Source organism: Primulina tabacum, chromosome 5, assembly GCF_025594145.1.
Source record: "Primulina tabacum isolate GXHZ01 chromosome 5, ASM2559414v2, whole genome shotgun sequence".
Classification (NCBI taxonomy): Eukaryota; Viridiplantae; Streptophyta; class Magnoliopsida; order Lamiales; family Gesneriaceae; genus Primulina; species Primulina tabacum.
Genome location: NC_134554.1, coordinates 8,151,455 through 8,169,505, shown reverse-complemented (window position 1 = coordinate 8,169,505; position 18,051 = coordinate 8,151,455). Strand labels below are relative to the sequence as shown.

At 35.3% G+C, this 18,051-nt stretch overlaps 2 protein-coding genes across 3 annotated transcripts; one reads left to right on the top strand and one right to left on the bottom strand.

Annotated features, from left to right (window-relative positions):
* Window positions 1-1,558: 1,558 nt before the first annotated feature.
* Window positions 1,559-5,288, top strand: LOC142546157 (putative galactinol--sucrose galactosyltransferase 6). 2 transcript variants are annotated; one of them, XM_075653697.1, is made up of 5 exons: window positions 1,559-1,723; window positions 1,875-3,199; window positions 3,325-3,534; window positions 3,647-3,781; window positions 4,159-5,288. In XM_075653697.1, exons 2-5 carry the CDS (start codon window positions 1,896-1,898, stop codon window positions 4,817-4,819), a joined length of 2,310 nt encoding a protein of 769 aa, XP_075509812.1. In that variant the 5' UTR covers window positions 1,559-1,723; window positions 1,875-1,895; the 3' UTR covers window positions 4,820-5,288. The 2 variants fall into 2 exon arrangements, with proteins under 2 accessions (XP_075509812.1, XP_075509814.1); XM_075653699.1 differs by having other exon boundaries at window positions 1,582-1,723; window positions 1,863-3,199.
* A 759-nt stretch (window positions 5,289-6,047) lies between these two features.
* On the bottom strand, window positions 6,048-9,601 carry LOC142546156 (zinc finger BED domain-containing protein DAYSLEEPER-like). Its single transcript, XM_075653696.1, has 2 exons — window positions 9,406-9,601; window positions 6,048-8,358 (listed from the first exon to the last, which is right to left on the bottom strand). The coding sequence occupies exon 2, from the start codon at window positions 8,348-8,350 to the stop codon at window positions 6,212-6,214; it is 2,139 nt and encodes a 712-aa protein (XP_075509811.1). The 5' UTR covers window positions 8,351-8,358; window positions 9,406-9,601; the 3' UTR covers window positions 6,048-6,211.
* Window positions 9,602-18,051: the final 8,450 nt, after the last annotated feature.

Below are 18,051 nucleotides of genomic sequence, written 5' to 3'. Positions count from 1 at the left end.
CGAAAACAACAAGCCTCAGAAGTACAAAATTCAGAAACCAGTCTTTTTATTCATAATATTAAATAATTCATTGTCTGATACAAACTCAAATACTAATGTTTTACAGCGAAAATGTAAAACCAGACATAACAATGTCTTAACAGATACAACAAAAACATAACTTAGAATTTAACAACAACAGTCTTCTTCACCAGCCCCAAAACTGATGCTGCTCTTCTTCTTCTAACAATTCGTCCTCGTTCTTATCTGAGATGTGTTTGATGGGTGAGTGATATGGTTGTTACTCAGTAAGCGGGGGTGAGAATAACTCCCAATTTTCAAAGTCATTTTCAACAGAAACATTAATACAAATAATATACAGAAACTCTTATTTTCAGAACATGAATCAGTATTCAGAAATCAGTATTCAGAACAGAAATCATAAATTTAACAAGTAAGCACTGAGCACGTTTGTGAATTTCATGGCTAAACTGATATCAGTCCCCTATATGTTTTCTCCTCTAAGGGGTGAGACCAATAATCAGTAATCAGTAATCAGAATTCCGTAATGTTCAGAATATATATCCCTACCATTAGTTCACTAGGTTTTTGTGCTTCAAAAATCATAGATCAGAAATACATAAAACATGAATTATCGAATTGATTTCAAGATATTTATACATAAGCTCACTTACCGTAATTTGCTAGAAGTGTCGGTTGAAGTCTGAAAATATGCTTACTCTCGCTACTTTATTTTCTGCTTGAACAAAGACACTATCTTAACTCGAATTTTCAAGTGATAACTCAATATTTGTGTAACACCAATTTAGAGATTTGAGGATGTTATTTATAGGCAAAATTCTGACCGTTAGCCTCCCAATTAATGGTCATAATCTGCCATTATGTGTCATTGCAGCCTTTAATCAATGATAAATGCTTCAGTTACAAGTTATAAGCAGAATCAGTAGCTGTCTGCTGGAATTTCACGCTACTGAACTCTTCTGCTGCTATATTATATCTGCTGGAAAAATAGCAGCTTCTGAAATATCAGTCGCTGCTGGAAGCTTCTGCTGAGCTCTTTGCCTCGTTGTTGAATTTTGTTAGCGGCTGAAAAATGCTAGCTACTGCTGGAATTCGGGTTCTCACGTATAAAATGGAATTACTTTGTTTTTAGGCTAGATATTCATATATTAACTCTTTATGTTGTCAGCAATATTAATTTCTAATAGTATAAACTTAACTCGGAACAATGTCGTCAATTTTTGTATAATAGAAACTTATAAATCTCAACTTAAATCTTTTTATTATTATTATTATTATTATTATAAATCATGATGACCAAATTACCAAATGGAAGTTGTTAGTTAGACCATGGGCTGTCATGCCGTGGATCCGACGTGGTAATTTGATCTATAGTCAGAACATCGACCTGATTGAGGCAAATCCACTCTTTTCCACCGTTGGGTTCAAACATTTTTATTAATTAATTAATTTTTATTTTGTCGTAAACCAATCAGAGAGAGATGAAGCTTCGATCCTACTGTATCATCAACAAACGGTGAACTTCTCTCTCTTTATTGGCTCGCAATTTGAAGCTTCTCGCCACTATAAATACCTCTGTTCTCTTCTATTCTTCTTCATTCATTTATCCCTTCCCGATATTTCTTAATACAATCAACCAGAGGGGGTTATTATTTCTCTTCTTCGGTTTTTTTCTGAACGTAATAGCGTTCTTGCTTATTGGGTATGTTGATTTCCTCAGTTTTAGTGTTAAAGTTTTAATCTTGATCTAGTTTGCAATGTTTCATATGGGCTTTATTTTTCTTGCTCTGGGAGCTTGCCAGCCTCTGCAAATTTGATTTTGCTGATTTGTTGTTTTACAGGATAGTTTACAGGGTAATAAGGTAAGAGAAGAGATGACGATCAAGCCAGCGATTCGGGTTGCGGATGGGAAACTGGTTGTGAAGGACCGGACCATACTTACCAACGTGCCGGAAAATGTGATCGCCACGTCCGGAGCCTCCGCGGGACCTGTGGCGGGGGTGTTTCTGGGAGCAGCTTTTGACCAAGATAGCAACCGTCACGTGGTTTCGCTCGGAAGTCTGCGTGACGTTCGGTTCTTGGCGTGTTTCAGGTTCAAGTTGTGGTGGATGTCGCAGAAAATGGGGGATAAGGGGCGAGATATTCCTCTCGAGACGCAGTTCCTGCTTCTGGAAACAAAAGATGGATCCCATCTCGAATCGGAGGTCGAAGGTGATGAAGAAAACAAGGTGATTTACACGGTGTTTTTGCCTTTGATCGAAGGGTCATTTAAAGCTTGTCTTCAAGGGAATGATGAGGATGAGCTAGAATTATGTTTGGAGAGCGGGGATAATGATACTCTTAGATCTACTTTCACACATTCAATGTATCTAGGTGCCGGAACGGATCCGTTTGTGACGATACACGAGGCGATGAAGGAGGTTAAGTTGCATCTGGGGACTTTTAGGATTAGGCAAGAGAAGAGGCTACCAGGGATTGTTGATTGCTTTGGTTGGTGTACTTGGGATGCTTTCTATCATGAAGTGACTCAAGAAGGGGTCGAAGCCGGCCTCCAGAGCCTAGTTACTGGCGGAACACCGCCGAAATTCGTTATCATCGATGACGGTTGGCAGTCAGTCGGAGGCGACGAGCAAAGGAGCCAGGAAGAGCAGCCGCCTCTGCTCAGGCTGACGGGGATTAAAGAAAACGCTAAATTTCAGGATAAGGAAGATTCCACAGCGGGGATCAAGAGTATCGCTAACATAGCAAAAGATAAGCACGGATTGAAATACGTGTATGTGTGGCACGCCATCACTGGCTATTGGGGTGGGGTGAGGCCTGGAGTGAAAGAAATGGAGCAATATGGATCAGCTATGCAGTATCCAGCGGTGTCGAAAGGCGTGATGGCCAACGAGCCCGGGTGGAAAACCGATGCACTTACATTGCAGGGGTTGGGATTGGTGAATCCCAAGAATGTGTACAAGTTTTACAATGAATTGCATACATATTTGGCTTCCGCAGGGATAGATGGGGTGAAAGTTGATGTGCAATGCATATTGGAGACACTCGGGGCCGGTCTTGGAGGCAGAGTGGAGTTAACAAGACAGTATCATCAAGCTCTTGAAGCATCTGTTGCAAGAAACTTCCCTGATAATGGCTGCATTTCCTGTATGAGCCACAACCTCGAATCGCTTTACTGGTACACTTTTCAATTCTTTCCTCTGAATCTTTTTGTGCTATTAGAGCTTGGATTTCTCATATTTTACCATTTCCATTATTTATATAACTTCTGATATATTTTCTAACGATGATTCCGTAAAACAGTTCGAAACAAACTGCTATTGTGAGAGCATCCGATGATTTCTACCCCCGAGAGCCAGTATCACATACGATCCACATTGCATCTGTTTCATATAACAGCGTCTTTCTTGGAGAAGTTATGTTACCCGACTGGGATATGTTTCATTCTCTACATCCGGCCGCAGAGTACCACGGATCGGCCAGGGCAATTAGCGGTGGGCCTGTTTATGTCAGGTAATGATCCCAAATCTTCCCCTTTTTCGACCAGTGTACATGTAAATTTATGCTTTATGATCCCTGTTGGATCTCTGTTTAAAATGCTGACGATCAAGTTCTTTTGGAACAGTGATGCACCAGGAAAGCACAATTTCGATGTTTTGAGGAAGCTTGTTCTGCCGGATGGCTCGATTCTCCGAGCCAGATTACCCGGCCGACCTACCAAGGATTGTTTGTTTACAGACCCAGCCCGTGACGGTGCTAGGTGAGTGCTTTTGAATGATTGGTTTTGTTTTAGTCTCACTGATTTGAAATTTCCCATTGATATACTAGTACATCATGGCTTCAACCTTTTGCTTCAAGCACATGGTTTTACGTTGTTAAAGTTGATCCTAGTAACCTTGAGCTTTTGGGGTGAACCCGAAACCTATTATTGCACAGCCTGATATGTTTTACGACGTTGGTTTTTTGCATCGCCTAACATCCGATCGTATTTTATTCGAGTCTATGCTCCTTGGTCCCTATCAGATTAATTTTACCACATCTCATGCTCTTAGGAAATGGATTTCTAACTATTTATTCTTGTTTATTTCTTATACTCTTGTGGATGCATTATCTGAGTACTTCTTTGTTCTGTTTCAGCCTGTTGAAAATATGGAACATCAACAAATACACCGGTATACTCGGAGTATACAACTGCCAGGGTGCAGCATGGAACAGCGTTGAGAGAATGAACACATTCCATCAGACTAACTCCGAAGCAATAACAGGCCACGTCAAGGGCCGTGATGTTCATCTCATTTCAGACACTGCCCTCGACTCCAACTGGAAGGGCGATGTGGCTCTTTACTCCCACCGGAGTGGGCAACCCATCACTCTTCCACACAATGTTGCCATGCCGGTTTCCCTCAAGATCCTAGAGCACGAAGTTTACACTGTTACACCCATTAAAGAACTCGTTCCCGGATTCAAATTTGCACCGTTCGGGCTAATTGACATGTTCAATGCCGGTGGAGCGATAGAAGGACTCGAATATGATGTGAAAGAAGGTGCAAAATCGTTTGACTTTGAGAATGGACAGAAAGCGGAGAACTTAAGCGGAGATGTGGTGGCAGTGGTGTCTCTGGATGTGAAGGGTTGTGGACGTTTTGGTGCTTATTCATCGGTCAAGCCAAGAAAGTGCTCGGTAGGATCATCTGCAGTCGAGTTCGAGTACGATTCTACCTCGGGATTGGTGACCTTGAACTTGCAAGACATGCCTTGGGAGGATCAGAAAGTTCATAAAATTGAGATTGAATTATGAATTTTCATTTCAAAGCTAGATTATGAGAATCATAAAGAAACACAGGGGGGAAAGAAAATTTTAATGTAGGAAAGAATAAAGGGGACTTAGCTACCCTTTGCTCCGTATACTCACTCATTCCCCTCCCCCATGGTTGCTACTGATGTTAAATGGAAGGACAAAAAGTTGAATTCGAACCGCTCTCTTTCGCTGTATCTCACGGCTGTCCCCCTTGATTTATTTTAATCTGAGGAAGAAGCTCATATACATATATATATATATATATAGGAAGATGTTGATACGATAATTCTTAGTTTTTACAGTAATAACTTGTTAGATTACTTCTATCCTTGTGGAAGTGTTGTGGTTTCTAGTTTGTGTTGTTCTCTACGTTTGCTTTTGCTACTCGTGTAATGCTCCTTCCGTTTTAGAATATCTATATTTTAGAAGCTGATCGGAAGTAAAATATATGATGTACGATTACAATTTCTATTTTGCCTTGACCTTTTTTTGGAAGTTTTTTAATCATATCATCTGGAATTTAGATTTAAGGGAAAACAACAAAAAAAATGAATGCTAACGACCGAGAGTCCACAAAAAAAACTTTATTAAGAAAACGACTGCAACTCCATAGGGTGGTAAATGAAGAAGGTTCTTCCCAGTAAAGATTACATAATTTTTGAGCCTACTAAAGCTTGATTCAGTTCGAGTACCTAAAAATTATATTTAACTAGGGTAAAAAAAATATTTTAAAATTTTTCATTGCCAACTTATTTCAGAGTTATATAACATTTTGAACTAAAATATATAATATTCAAACAAATAAACGAAACCCGATCAGCTTCCACGAATGCCTCTCAGGTTACAAATTCATAGGAACTGTACGTCCACACTAAATTTAACTCGAAATTGTTGAATTTAGCTCTAAACTTTCAGTGAATGATTTTCTTCGATTCAATTGACTTAAAAAAATTGAATTTCTTAAATTCAAATGTTTGGATATATAAACTGTTATTTTACTCCTGCTACTCGTATGAGTGATGTATTTACCCACTCAGACATAGTTTGGTACACATGATATAAGGGTGTACTCAATGAATAAATCAATATCACTCATGGAACACACGTTTTATGTGCTCAGTTGATGAAGACCATAAGGATAGCATCTAGCCCTAAACACAACTGATTAACCACACTATTCCTAAAAATAAAATAACCTGTTTCGATCTAATAATTAGTTGGAGCAAACTGGAATACACGAGTCTCTCTATTCAAAACAAACCTCGAAAAATAGAATTATGATACAATGGAGAGAGTTCAAAGTTGGCCAACTCAAAAAACAAAGCTTAAAGATGATAAGATCTACCACCTAAGATACCTGCTTTTCTAACAAATAAAATTTCAAAACAATCATTAGATCGGAACTTCCAATTTCACAGCAGGAATAGGAGTTTCAACCTTCTCCGGCTGAAGCCAATTCTTTGCACATATGAGAGCTTCCACCGTTTCAGGGCGCAACGAGCACCTGTAACTATCCATCTCCCTCGGCACCATATCAAATACAGAGCTTGAGGGAACAGTACAAACTGGGATCGATATTATATCACGAGCCATCTTTGACAGGGTTGGATACTTCGTTCTGTTAAGCTTCCACCACCCCATGACATCGAATATATGCACCCGCGGCAAAAGGGACTCCTCAAGATACTGATCTAATTCTGATTTTGATTGCTGGCTGTTGGTTTCCATCATGTACATGTCAAAATCTGCCAGCCCAGCAAGACCGTTGTTAGCAACCCCGATCTCTTGTGCTTCCTCGAGTTTTACCGTCGTCCTGTTTGCTGATTCTTCGGCGTAAGCTGGAGTTAAAGGTAGAGGAAGAGCCACATATTCCATAAAGAGCTCGTGGATTCCTTCGTTGACAACCTTCACGTAAGAGTTCACTTCTTCCCCATATATTTTCGAGAAACTAAATTCAACAAGCTTCATTTTAAACCGAGGATCCATAACGACAGCAATAGCAAGAATAAAACAGCAACTCTTCCAGTATTTGTCGAAATTATGTAGCATCGACTTAGTCAAGGAACTAATAAACGGATCTTCACTGGCCCCAGCTCGTGCTAATTCCAACTGAATCTTCCACGCCTCATGGAAAAATGTGTTCGTTGTCAGAGTAGTTGCAGTGGTCAGAAGATTGGCAATGTCAAAAAGCGGCTTCAAATAAGTACAGAAAGTCTCGATCTGTTTCCAATCTTCCATAGTTGGGGCATCCTTGTAGTCCGGATCCGAAGTATCCAAGCAAGAGAAGATTTCCCTCAATTCTGATGCAGCCAACAACATTTCATAAGTTGTGTTCCACTTACTTTGGTCATCAAGAACAAGATTTTTAGAGCTAGGCACTTGAAGTTTCTGTTTTAGATCCAGAAACTTTTCCTCAAGTGTTTCGGAAGTTTTCACGTACTTGACACTGTCTCTAACTTTGTCAACAATGCCCTTCGCAGAATACAATGCATCTCGTACAATGTTACTCAAAGATCGAGCTAGGCAATTTTCAAGCAACAACTGACCGTTAAGCATCAAAGGGTTCTTTACAGAGAGAAGAGCTCTAAGATTATCAATGGCCGGTTCACTCAACGGTTGGTTGATCGTAACTGAAAATAACTTGCCATCCATACTCCAATCAGAGAGGCATGCAGCAACAGAATGGCTGAAAGCTGTATCTGAATCTGGATACGGTTCCATTATAACATTAAGAAGTTTATGGTGCATTTTCCAGTCACCATCAAAGAACTGCCCAGTTACAAATACGTATCCAGTAGTTCGACACGATGACCACATATCTAGCGTAAGACAGATACGTCCTGGGATACCCATAATCATCTTCTGAATACTTTGTTTTTCCCTTAAATAAGTTGCCACACAATCTCCTTGTACAGTGTTGAAGCTGACCATATCAAATCGAGGCTGTAAATTCTGGACAAATGACACAAAACCGGGGTGCTCAACTATGTGAAGCGGGTAATCATGCATGATTATCATCTTAGCAATCTCATGTCGGCACTGGTCTGCATCAAAAGCAACGTAAGGCACACTGGCAGTTCGGTAGCGGCGTTTAGGTGTATTTGATAACGTGCCCATCTTGGACGGTGCACTGAATGGGACTAATTGATTTTTCTCCTGATTACGCAGAACAACAGGGCATGTTCCTTTCGCAATATGCCGCTTCAGATGACTTGTTCCAGCTACTTTTGAGCCAGTGCTGTAGGCAAATGACTGTTTACATTGTTTACAGCAGGCCCTTCGGCATCCAGGACCAACTGTTTCAATAGTGAAATGTTCCCAGACTATCGACTTCTTTTTCCTACGCTTGGTGGGTTGTGCCACAGGATCAATGGGTGGCATCTCAGTCTCGAGGGGTTGCGTATCCAAGACATCAAGTTGCATTTCATCGTCTACATGATCTGTGTCGATGGTGTCAATGGCGTCAATGGGAACTAATTCATTATTCATGACCGGTTTAGGGTCCTCACCCTCCATCTCGAGGGGATTCATGAAATTTTCTGCAGATTTGAAAATCTGTATATTAATGCAGATCATGTCACAGTACCAAAAAACAACAAAAAAAGTTCATAAGACTACCTAAAGACTCGTAGCAAGGATACTACAAAGTAAATAAGTACAGCAAAATATAGAAAAATAATATAGTGCAACTTCAAAAAATATTTTCACAAAATGAATAGGTCACTACTACATGTCCGGCAAATATGTTGATTGATTATTATTACTTATACAGCATCCATCTATACAAAATAATAATAACTATTAACAACTTATCTGCTATTTATAGAATACATAAAATATATTTTAATAATACATGTAAAATATTGTAAAATTGTAAAACTTATGCAATAATAGAACGGATTATTCTGAGTATTTCTCATACTTGGTTAAATGTTAGCTATTTAATCATCATCATTTAAATCTACTTCTATAAAAACGTGATAGACCCCCGTGATCTAATTATATTGAAATATGTGGAGAAACTCTGTCTCTTTTCCTCAAGTTCCAGTCGGAGCTCCACTTTTTAAGCAAATAGCTGAGCTTAAGCTGCTCAATCAGGCCAGCAACCGCAACCGCAACCACAACCACAGAAAAGGAACAGATCCAGTCCCTTATCCCCAATTTCTTCTAAATATACACCAAGAACCGATCTCACAAAAAATCGAATTGTTCATAGATCTCGAACTCACAATTTAAACAAAAAATAAAAACAAAACAACAAAAAATAAAAACGCCGAGTGTATGCTAGGAACATAAAATCACGAAACTTCGTAACAAGCAACACAGATCCATCTCTAAGCCAAATTCAAGTTTACCAGGACCGGATGAAAACTAAAACCCTCAAACAAACCGAATTAAACAACAAATTTCACCATAAAACAAAATCCAATCTCATAAACTAACAACAATACATTCAAATCAACAAAAAAAACACGAGACATAAAAAGATCGAGAAAAAAAACAGCACAAACTCTCGAAAACCTCACGACCGATCCAAACCTCCCACACACGCACAGACGCCGAGAGAAACCCAGATGGAAAAATACCTTCTTTAAGTTGAATCTAAGTCGGAATCGGCGATCTCCCGGCTCCCCGACGGAGAACCAGTTCTAGGGTTTCGAGGAGAGAGAAAGGGGGAATTGGGCTTGAACCGTGAACCAATCCAATTGGACCTAATTTTTTAGGGTTTGTTAGGAGCGATAAGGTCTAGCTCTATTGGGGAGGTAGAAAAAGGCTGCCAAAATTAAATTGAATTGGATAATGGACTTTGAGGTCCATCAAATAGTCTAACTGCGTGTTTCCCAAGGTGTTTTAGAACGTGTTTCTTGGGATTTAACATATTTGGGGTGATTTTTAATATGTGACCACAGCAGCCCACCATAGTAGGTGTAGCCCACGTTAAAGAAAATTAATAGCGGGGGCCCACAAATTTTGAAATTTTTTAGCCCAAAGATGTGGACAATATTTGATTTTTAAATATGGGAATATAAAAATAACTCATTTTATATAGAAATTATAGACCAAGAACTTGGTCCAAAGGAAATATGTTGGATAAAAGGGTGGTTTTGTCTGCCTTTTCTCCTTCGTGCTATCCATTTGAATGGTTGAAATACACATACATACATATATATATATATACATACATACATATATATATATAAAACAAACTAATCGTCCACATTTATATGAACATCAATGATACGACACTCATCTATTGAATATACATCATATATTCTTAACAATACCATGTTACATAAGATAAAATTTAATACATATCGTATTCTTGGGTACAATCTCGAAAAAAACATATATTTTCAGAAAAAATACTGAAAAACAAAAAATGAAATCACACGTTATCTTGGCATTGACCTTGAGTTAAATTTCGAATATATAGAACCAAAATGCATCAATAACACCAAATTGCATTTGAACCCCTCCGACTGATTGGTATTTGCCCTTTAACAACAGTTGCTTCTCAAGGAAAAAAAAATCTGTTTCCACCCACCCGTGGGATCAAAATGGTAGTATTATGGAATAGATATGGGTTAACAACCCGAGAGTGAATTTAAAATTTTATCATCCATAATATAATTGCATGACCTACTATTTAAGTGGGGAAATAAAAGAATTTTATTTTTTAACTTGTCATGTTTTCTGTTTTGATCCTTGAACTTGTCAAAGTCGTGTTTTGGTCTTGTAACTTTGTTCTTCTTGGATTTTAGTTATGTTTTGTTCAAGTGCTGATGTGACAAATAAAAATGCAGCTAACGTGACATCAGAAATTGACGATGTGTTTGGTGTCACATGAGCACTCCGACGAAATATAACTAAAAACCAACCAAAAAAACAAACAAAAACAAAGTTGTAAGAATAAAATACAGCTTCCACAAGTTAGAAGATCAAAAAAGAAATCATGACAACTTAGATGACTAAATTAGATATTTTCTCATTAGTAGGTCTCAATTAGATATTTTCTCATTAGTAGGTCTCTTGTGAGACGGTCTCACAAATATTTATCTGTGAGACGGGTTAACCCTACCGATATTCACAATAAAAAGTAATACTTTTAGCATAAAAAAGTAATATTTTTTCATGGATGACTCAAATAAGAGATCTGTCTCACAAAATACGACCCGTGAAACCGTCTCACACAAGTTTTTTTCTTTTCTCATTATAAGTGAGATAACTAGTATTCTTGATAAATCAAAAGATTGTGAGATAAAAATAAATGGTAATTTAATTTTGTGGAATATAAATATAAGAAAATTTCAATATAGGTTTCATAGTTAAAATGATTATATCTCAAACTCGTAAGTCACAGTCTATATAATTCAAAAATTATAAACATATAATAATTAATTAGATCGAAAAATTACATGGATCTTATTATGATTTTTTTGCGTGAATTGCTAACATGAAAAAATCAAAGAAATTTTATATAAAGTGACCTGTTATAATATGCCTGCATATCCCAACGAAAGATGACATAAAATAGTGGTTTGCCAGCTAATTTAATAAAGAATCCACTAACTTCCATTCCACGAAAGTTGTATATTAATATATACATCTCAACGTGCAATGCCAAATCAAATGACCTCTCCTTGTCGGTCTTTTTCTTGCACACACACCACACACTCAAAACTAAATTAATTAGTTTTTTTTTTAAATAATAATTAAATGCTTGGGACAACTTCCTTTTTAATATTTTATTTTTGTAGGTAGTTAGTTTGTTGTACTTGACAATGATGTAAATTTTTTAGTGATTTATTCAATTTTTTTAAATTGAATTTAATATTTATAAAAGAACGAATAAACATTTTTCGATCTGTCTCAAATTGATTGCTCGATTTAAAAAGACAAGAAAGAGCACCTTTTTTTTAAGAGCGAAGAAAATGTCACCTTTTGAAGACATGCAATTGTGTGTAACTCTAATATTCTACAATAATATAAGAAAATATTCATTTAAAAAATGAAACATTCAATATAGTACTAGTAATACATGCATACATATATGTATTTATTAAAAAATTCACTGTAAAATTATTCGAAGCTATCTCCATTAGGAATGGAATTAGTAAGCCTCCATGTACGTACGTAGTGGCGGAGCCACATGTATTGATACTCGGGCTAGCCCAATTTTTTTTAAAAAATTTATATGTAAATTTTATATAATTTTGGATTAACATGATATTAGCCCGAGTATATCAATTTAAAATATTAAAAAGAGTTTAAAATTTTAGTCCTGACAGAACCATATTCCTGGCTCGACCACTTTATGTACGTCCAGTTTGGAAAATATTTTAATCTTTTATAAATTACCAACATATACAAATGTTATTAAAAAATGATCTAAATTTATTTATAACAAAAATTAAAATTGTTGAGTCGATAAAATATCCAAGAAAGTTGTTACATAGTTAAGCGATTGAATGAAATTTTACTAGAGAAAGATGTTTTCTATACATTTGAGCCAATCATTTGGAAATAGAGAGGGCAACTTGGGTAGTTCATAATCGTTCCATCACAGTTCAACAAGTACTATGTGGTCGTAGACAAGGCAGCCCTATATAAATTGCTTTATTTTACAAGAGCATTGGTGTATTTTATTAGACATAACACTAAGATGAGAGACCACTTGTAACTTATCTGACATTAAGGTTCCAAGTTTGAAGACGAAATTTCAGGGTTTGAGATGCAATTATAACATTATCCTCCACCCACTACAAAAATAGAAATACCACCGAAGGACATCCACAACCGCATTATTTTCTGAAACAATGAGGGGGAAGTTAGATCTGATGAGACGTCGAAAGGGAACAAATCATAAATATTGAGGGCAGAGCTAAATATGAACCCTGGTGGCCTAATTTTTTAAAATTTTTAATATATTAATTTTAGAAACTTTTTGGATTAACTTGAAATTAACGCGGTAGCTCAATTTAAAATATTAAAAGATTACATAATTTAAAATACTAGCCCAGATGACCTAACTTTTCAAGCTCCACCACTTACCCATGCGACATGATGTAAAACGTACACATAAATCTCATATAAGATCCATGGTTACAATATATAATGTAACAAATTTTATATCTCATGTAATATAGACTCGACAGTAACTTATATCGAGGACTCGACGGTAACCGATACCGAGGGAGTTAGAAGTTGTACATGGGAAGTTACATGATCCGGCCGTCCCGGCAGGCAGACAAGGTCACAAGAGAGACCTTAGTCCTTAAAAAACGGAGTGCTTGTCATTTTCCACACCGTGGGTCACCCTCACATGCCTCCCATGTGAACCTCCAACGTTTTCCTTTCATTCCCCATAATTAATTATTATTGTTATTCTTATCTCCATAATTTCTTAATAATTTGATTAACAAACACCAACATATTTATAATGCATATTATAATTATTATATGTAGTATATATATGATAAGTCAGGGAATTTTAATATGTACTTCGTGTTTGGTTTTTTTTTTGGTGTGTTTTTTAGTCTTTATCGGTTGTTTTACTCCTCTAATTTGGGTGGCATCATTAAAACGTAGAGGAAGAAACTATAATTTAAAATTTAGAAAGAAAGAATTCATATTTTTATTATAAATATAGAAGTTTATTTAAAAAAAAAAAGATATATAGGGAGGACGTACGATTCATCCATTGGGCATTTATAGCTCAATTCTCAATTATTGTTTGTACTCCTGTTCATTTTTTAAATTCCTGAGTTGATCATACATAATGTACGTATTAGTTCCATTGTTTCATTTATGCATGTCCAAATATTTGGCTTTCAAAATTCTGGTTAGATATATCACGCAGAGAATCGTTAATTTCATAACAAAAGTAATAAAGTAAAATACACAAGAATATTTTCAATTTCCATCGCATATATATTTGTCTCTTTGCAATTTTGATAATAAATTTTTCAAGCTTTACGAAGGCTGTATCACAAAAATTATACATTTAATGGCACTCATAGATATACATATATATAATGTGTGTGTTGATGGACATCAAATTCAATATAATCAAATAGGACAAAATAAAGTGCATTAAGAAATTAAACATGGCTAGCATTAATTAATAAGTATTCTATTCGACAGTAATAATTATTGTAAATTCAACATCTCTCAATAGTGAGCAAATAAAGTACTTAATTAAACAAGAGCAGACGTACGGATTGTTGCCTCTGGAACCTACATTTCAAGTAATAATACATGATTACTGATGCATGTCTCCCAGGATTAGCCGGGCGAAATCTCGGATTCGAGTATATCAAACAGAACTCATCTTCGGATCTGGCTACTGGCTACGAGAACAAGAGGCTCTGGACCAAAAAAGAGATTAACTGACCTATGAAGTTGAACGAAAGTAATTATTAATTACTATTATGAGAGTAATGTATTTAAAATAGAACATTAGGTGAAAACAGAGGACTAAAACTTTATTATTTTTAAAATATATTTACCAAGAGCAATTTAACTTGTCATTGGAGTTTATCAGTAATGATCAGCAATAATTGTCTATAATGGGTAAAGTTTGGGTAAAACAATCGAACCATGACATTTAGGCTATTGTGCGGTTTAATAGATTTGAGTTGCAATATTACCATCATAAAATTTTAGTTTAACAGTGGAAGAAATATTGAGATTAGTTCCGCGCTCTAAATATTGATTTCAAAAGTTCCTTTTTTTTAAAATTTTTTTAAAAAGATTTCAACAAACTTATTAAATGGACGAAAAAGCAAGAAGCATGAATGGCACCACTCCTCTGTCATTTTTTTAGATGTTTGCTTTTTTAAATATCATAAAGGCATGAATGGCACCACACCTCTGGCTTTTTCAGTTGTTTTTCATTTTTAAATATTTAGCAAACTAATTTAAAAAAACCCTGACCAAGATGAGCAGAATGGGGGAAAATAAGTAAAATTTGGTACATAATGAACATATATTTTAATTTAGAAATACGGCGACTTTCTATATATTTTTTTTAAAAAAATGTTTTCCTATGCTTAAAAGTACTATATATTTTCAAATTTAAATTTATGGGCTGCATCTTGATAATATTAAAATAGTTAAAAACACGTGCATTTAGAATATCGGGACGAAGGGACCCGTTCTCATGTACCCCATGCACTGAGGTAAATATCACCGTTGGATCATACGGCAGGCTGCATCCTAGCCGTACATACGAGGAGGATTCGTTTGCTCATGTACAAAACTGGCCCCAGTGGTAGCATGTTAATTAAAAGTGGTATATTTAATTGCTCGTTATTATTCGGTCCTTTTTTTTACTCTGTTTATATAAGATTGTTTGCGAGATAATTTATATAAAAAATATTAAAAACAATGTCCTGTTGAAAAATATTGTTTCACAAACACTGCTATATTTCAAATTAATATTCCTTTTTCAGTTTGTTTAGAACAATTACCCTTGTGTACGTTGTGATAAGTGAAATTCTATGTCCCATGCTCTAAATTTACTTATTCTGGATTCTGATAATTCAAATAGTTTAAATTGGGTCTTGATCTTGAAACTTATTTTTTACTTTTATATTTTGCCTTTAATTCTATTTTGTCGAAGTGATAAGGCAACACAAGAAAATGTTGACGTATCTGATGTCACATTAATATTCGAATAAAATAAAATAAAAATCATAAAAACAACTTACACAATCAAAATCTTGATTATTTAGAGTGTCAAAACCAAAAAATATGTCAATTTACATGATAATTGATGCAATTTACCCATTTCAAGAATTAGAACCTCCGAATGTCATTAAAATTTGAGTATCCATCTCTTATTTTTACACTGCCAGCATACAAGTTCAGTAAATCGAAAATCTTGAAATCAAAATTAATCTAATATTATTTCGTAATTTGATTTGACAGATAGATTGACGAGGTGGGATCGGACGTCGGCTTTTAATATATAGGCCAATATTCTTCTCGGGATTGGTGGAAAAGGCTTCATTTTTCCTATAAATACCGCCTTCTCCTCTTCCTCTAAACCTACAGCACACATTCATCTCTATCTCTCTCTCTTCCTCCTCTGTCAAACAGTATTTCACAGAGATCTTCTTTCTTCTCTTTTTTTTTTCTCTTTTTTTTTTCAAGAAAACCCTATTTAGGGTTGCAACAGAGGAGAGAATTATTGTGCAATGCCTCAACAGAATGGCCCTCTTCTTGTGTTTCCACAGCTTTCTTGAACTGCCCGACGTCATGGATTAGCAATGTGTGGCCCTGACCAGTAGGTGATGAGGAAACAAAGCAATTCGCCACCTTTTTGCAGTTCAATATAGCTGTGGGAAGATATGGAGAGGTTCAAGGAGAATTCACGGGCTCAGAATTTTGTTTTACTGCATGGTAATTCCATCCATCTTCGCTCTCTGCAGTTGGATTTCCTGTTCTTTATGTAAAGTTCGTCTTTCAACAGTAGTCTAGTTGATTGAACATACTTTTCGTTGGTTGGAGACTGGATCTGCCCTGAACCCTGGTGGATTTTAATTATCAGTAAATTCAAGAAAATTTCGTCTTCTTTCTCACTTCTTTGATAATTTTTTTAAATAATTTTCATGCCATTTATACATTCTTGAATTTGAAAATTTTACCGGAAAATTCTTGTTCCCCCTACCCCATTCCATTGCCTCTCATCCTCAACCACACAATATCACAAGATAAGAAAAAGATTTGTTTGCCATATTATACAGATAAAGCACAAAAAATGCGTGTATTGGCGGACAATTTCTTATTAAATTATATAACATTACTCAATAATTTTGTAATAAGGTCAATTTTTTTCTCTCCTAAAAGAACATGATGCCTTGTATCATGTAAGATAACATAGTATAATAAAATATATACTAGTGATTATATTTACAGGCTGTGAAATATAATATGTTTACTGTCTACAAGGTACAGCCAATTATATTTAGTTGCTCTTCAATAATTTTAATGATAATTACCCCATTTCACCCTGTAATGATAACCCATAATTTTGTAATAATTTAAGGCTATATAGGTAAGAATAATGTAGCTGGACCACACGGTTCACCTTGCCCTTTTGTCATGCAACCACATTTATTTGTTATTATATATATTCGGTAAAGCATGTCTCTGAAAAAGGATGCACGAAAATATTTGAGCAATAAATTTTTTTAAAATTTTACCCTTGTAGATTTCACCTTGGGAAAGAGGCCAAAAATGTCAGAAAATTTTGCAAGAAAACTAGGGTTCTTTTTCTTTCACCCAAGAAAGGCAAAAAAAAGACATTTTTGTTGCTACAATATTGTTTATCATGTGAGAGCTGTCATGCTTCGATTCAAGATCTTTGTGTTCTTTGCCTCCTCTTTTTACGGCACCACAATTACTAAATTCGTTAATATATATAGTTGCATGATCTTAATTAAAGAACTTTGTGTTTGTTACATTTTTTTTTATATATAATTGTCTAATTATACAGATTAATGTAGTTGGTTATCGGCTTAAATCTATCTAAAGTCAATCTGGATAGCTGATTTAATGAAAGTGGTGTTATTTTTAATATCAATAATGATTCTAATATTATTTATAATTACTTTTACAATATATGGAACCGCATTATTGATTTTATCATTAATCTGCTGACTTCGTAAATATATTCTTTGATTTGCTGTCAATTTTCGACCAATTTGAGCTTCAAATCCATTATAAAATCCCATTTTTACCCAGAATTTCAACAATTTGCTGCAATATATGTATTTATTTTTCTGGTACCATTAACCTATGAATTTTATTCTGATAGCGCGCAGTTATTTTTATTTTGTAGGCCAAAGAAGTAAGTAATATTCTTTAATTTGTTCAATAAAGTTACTGCACGTTCCAGTTGAATGTATTGATAGCAGTATCAAACATATATCTCCAACTTATGAATGATTAATAGGCAAACTTTAAAGAGGAAAGCATTATATGGTCAGAATTGAATTGTAAAGATAGAGTTAAAGAGTTCATCTATCTTTTTCAATTTATCTATTTATGGGTGGTAGAGCAATCAAGAGTAGAAATCAAGGAAATTTGAAACTAAAATGTAAAAAAAAAAAAAACGATTATTTTAGAATTTATAAAACAAACAAAAAATCTGCAAACAGGCTACTGATGTATAAAAATATTATTCATATCAATATCCTTTCAAGACTAATTTGAAATTTTATATA

Bases quoted from the DNA above. Each gene is read 5' to 3' on its own strand.
- LOC142546157 (XM_075653697.1), top strand. From the start codon at position 1,896: ATGACGATCAAGCCAGCGATTCGGGTTGCGGATGGGAAACTGGTTGTG. The intron at 3,200-3,324 runs GTACACTTTTCA...TCCGTAAAACAG, and splicing joins AACCTCGAATCGCTTTACTG to TTCGAAACAAACTGCTATTG. The intron at 3,535-3,646 runs GTAATGATCCCA...CTTTTGGAACAG, and splicing joins GGTGGGCCTGTTTATGTCAG to TGATGCACCAGGAAAGCACA.
- LOC142546156 (XM_075653696.1), bottom strand. From the start codon at position 8,350: ATGAATCCCCTCGAGATGGAGGGTGAGGACCCTAAACCGGTCATGAAT.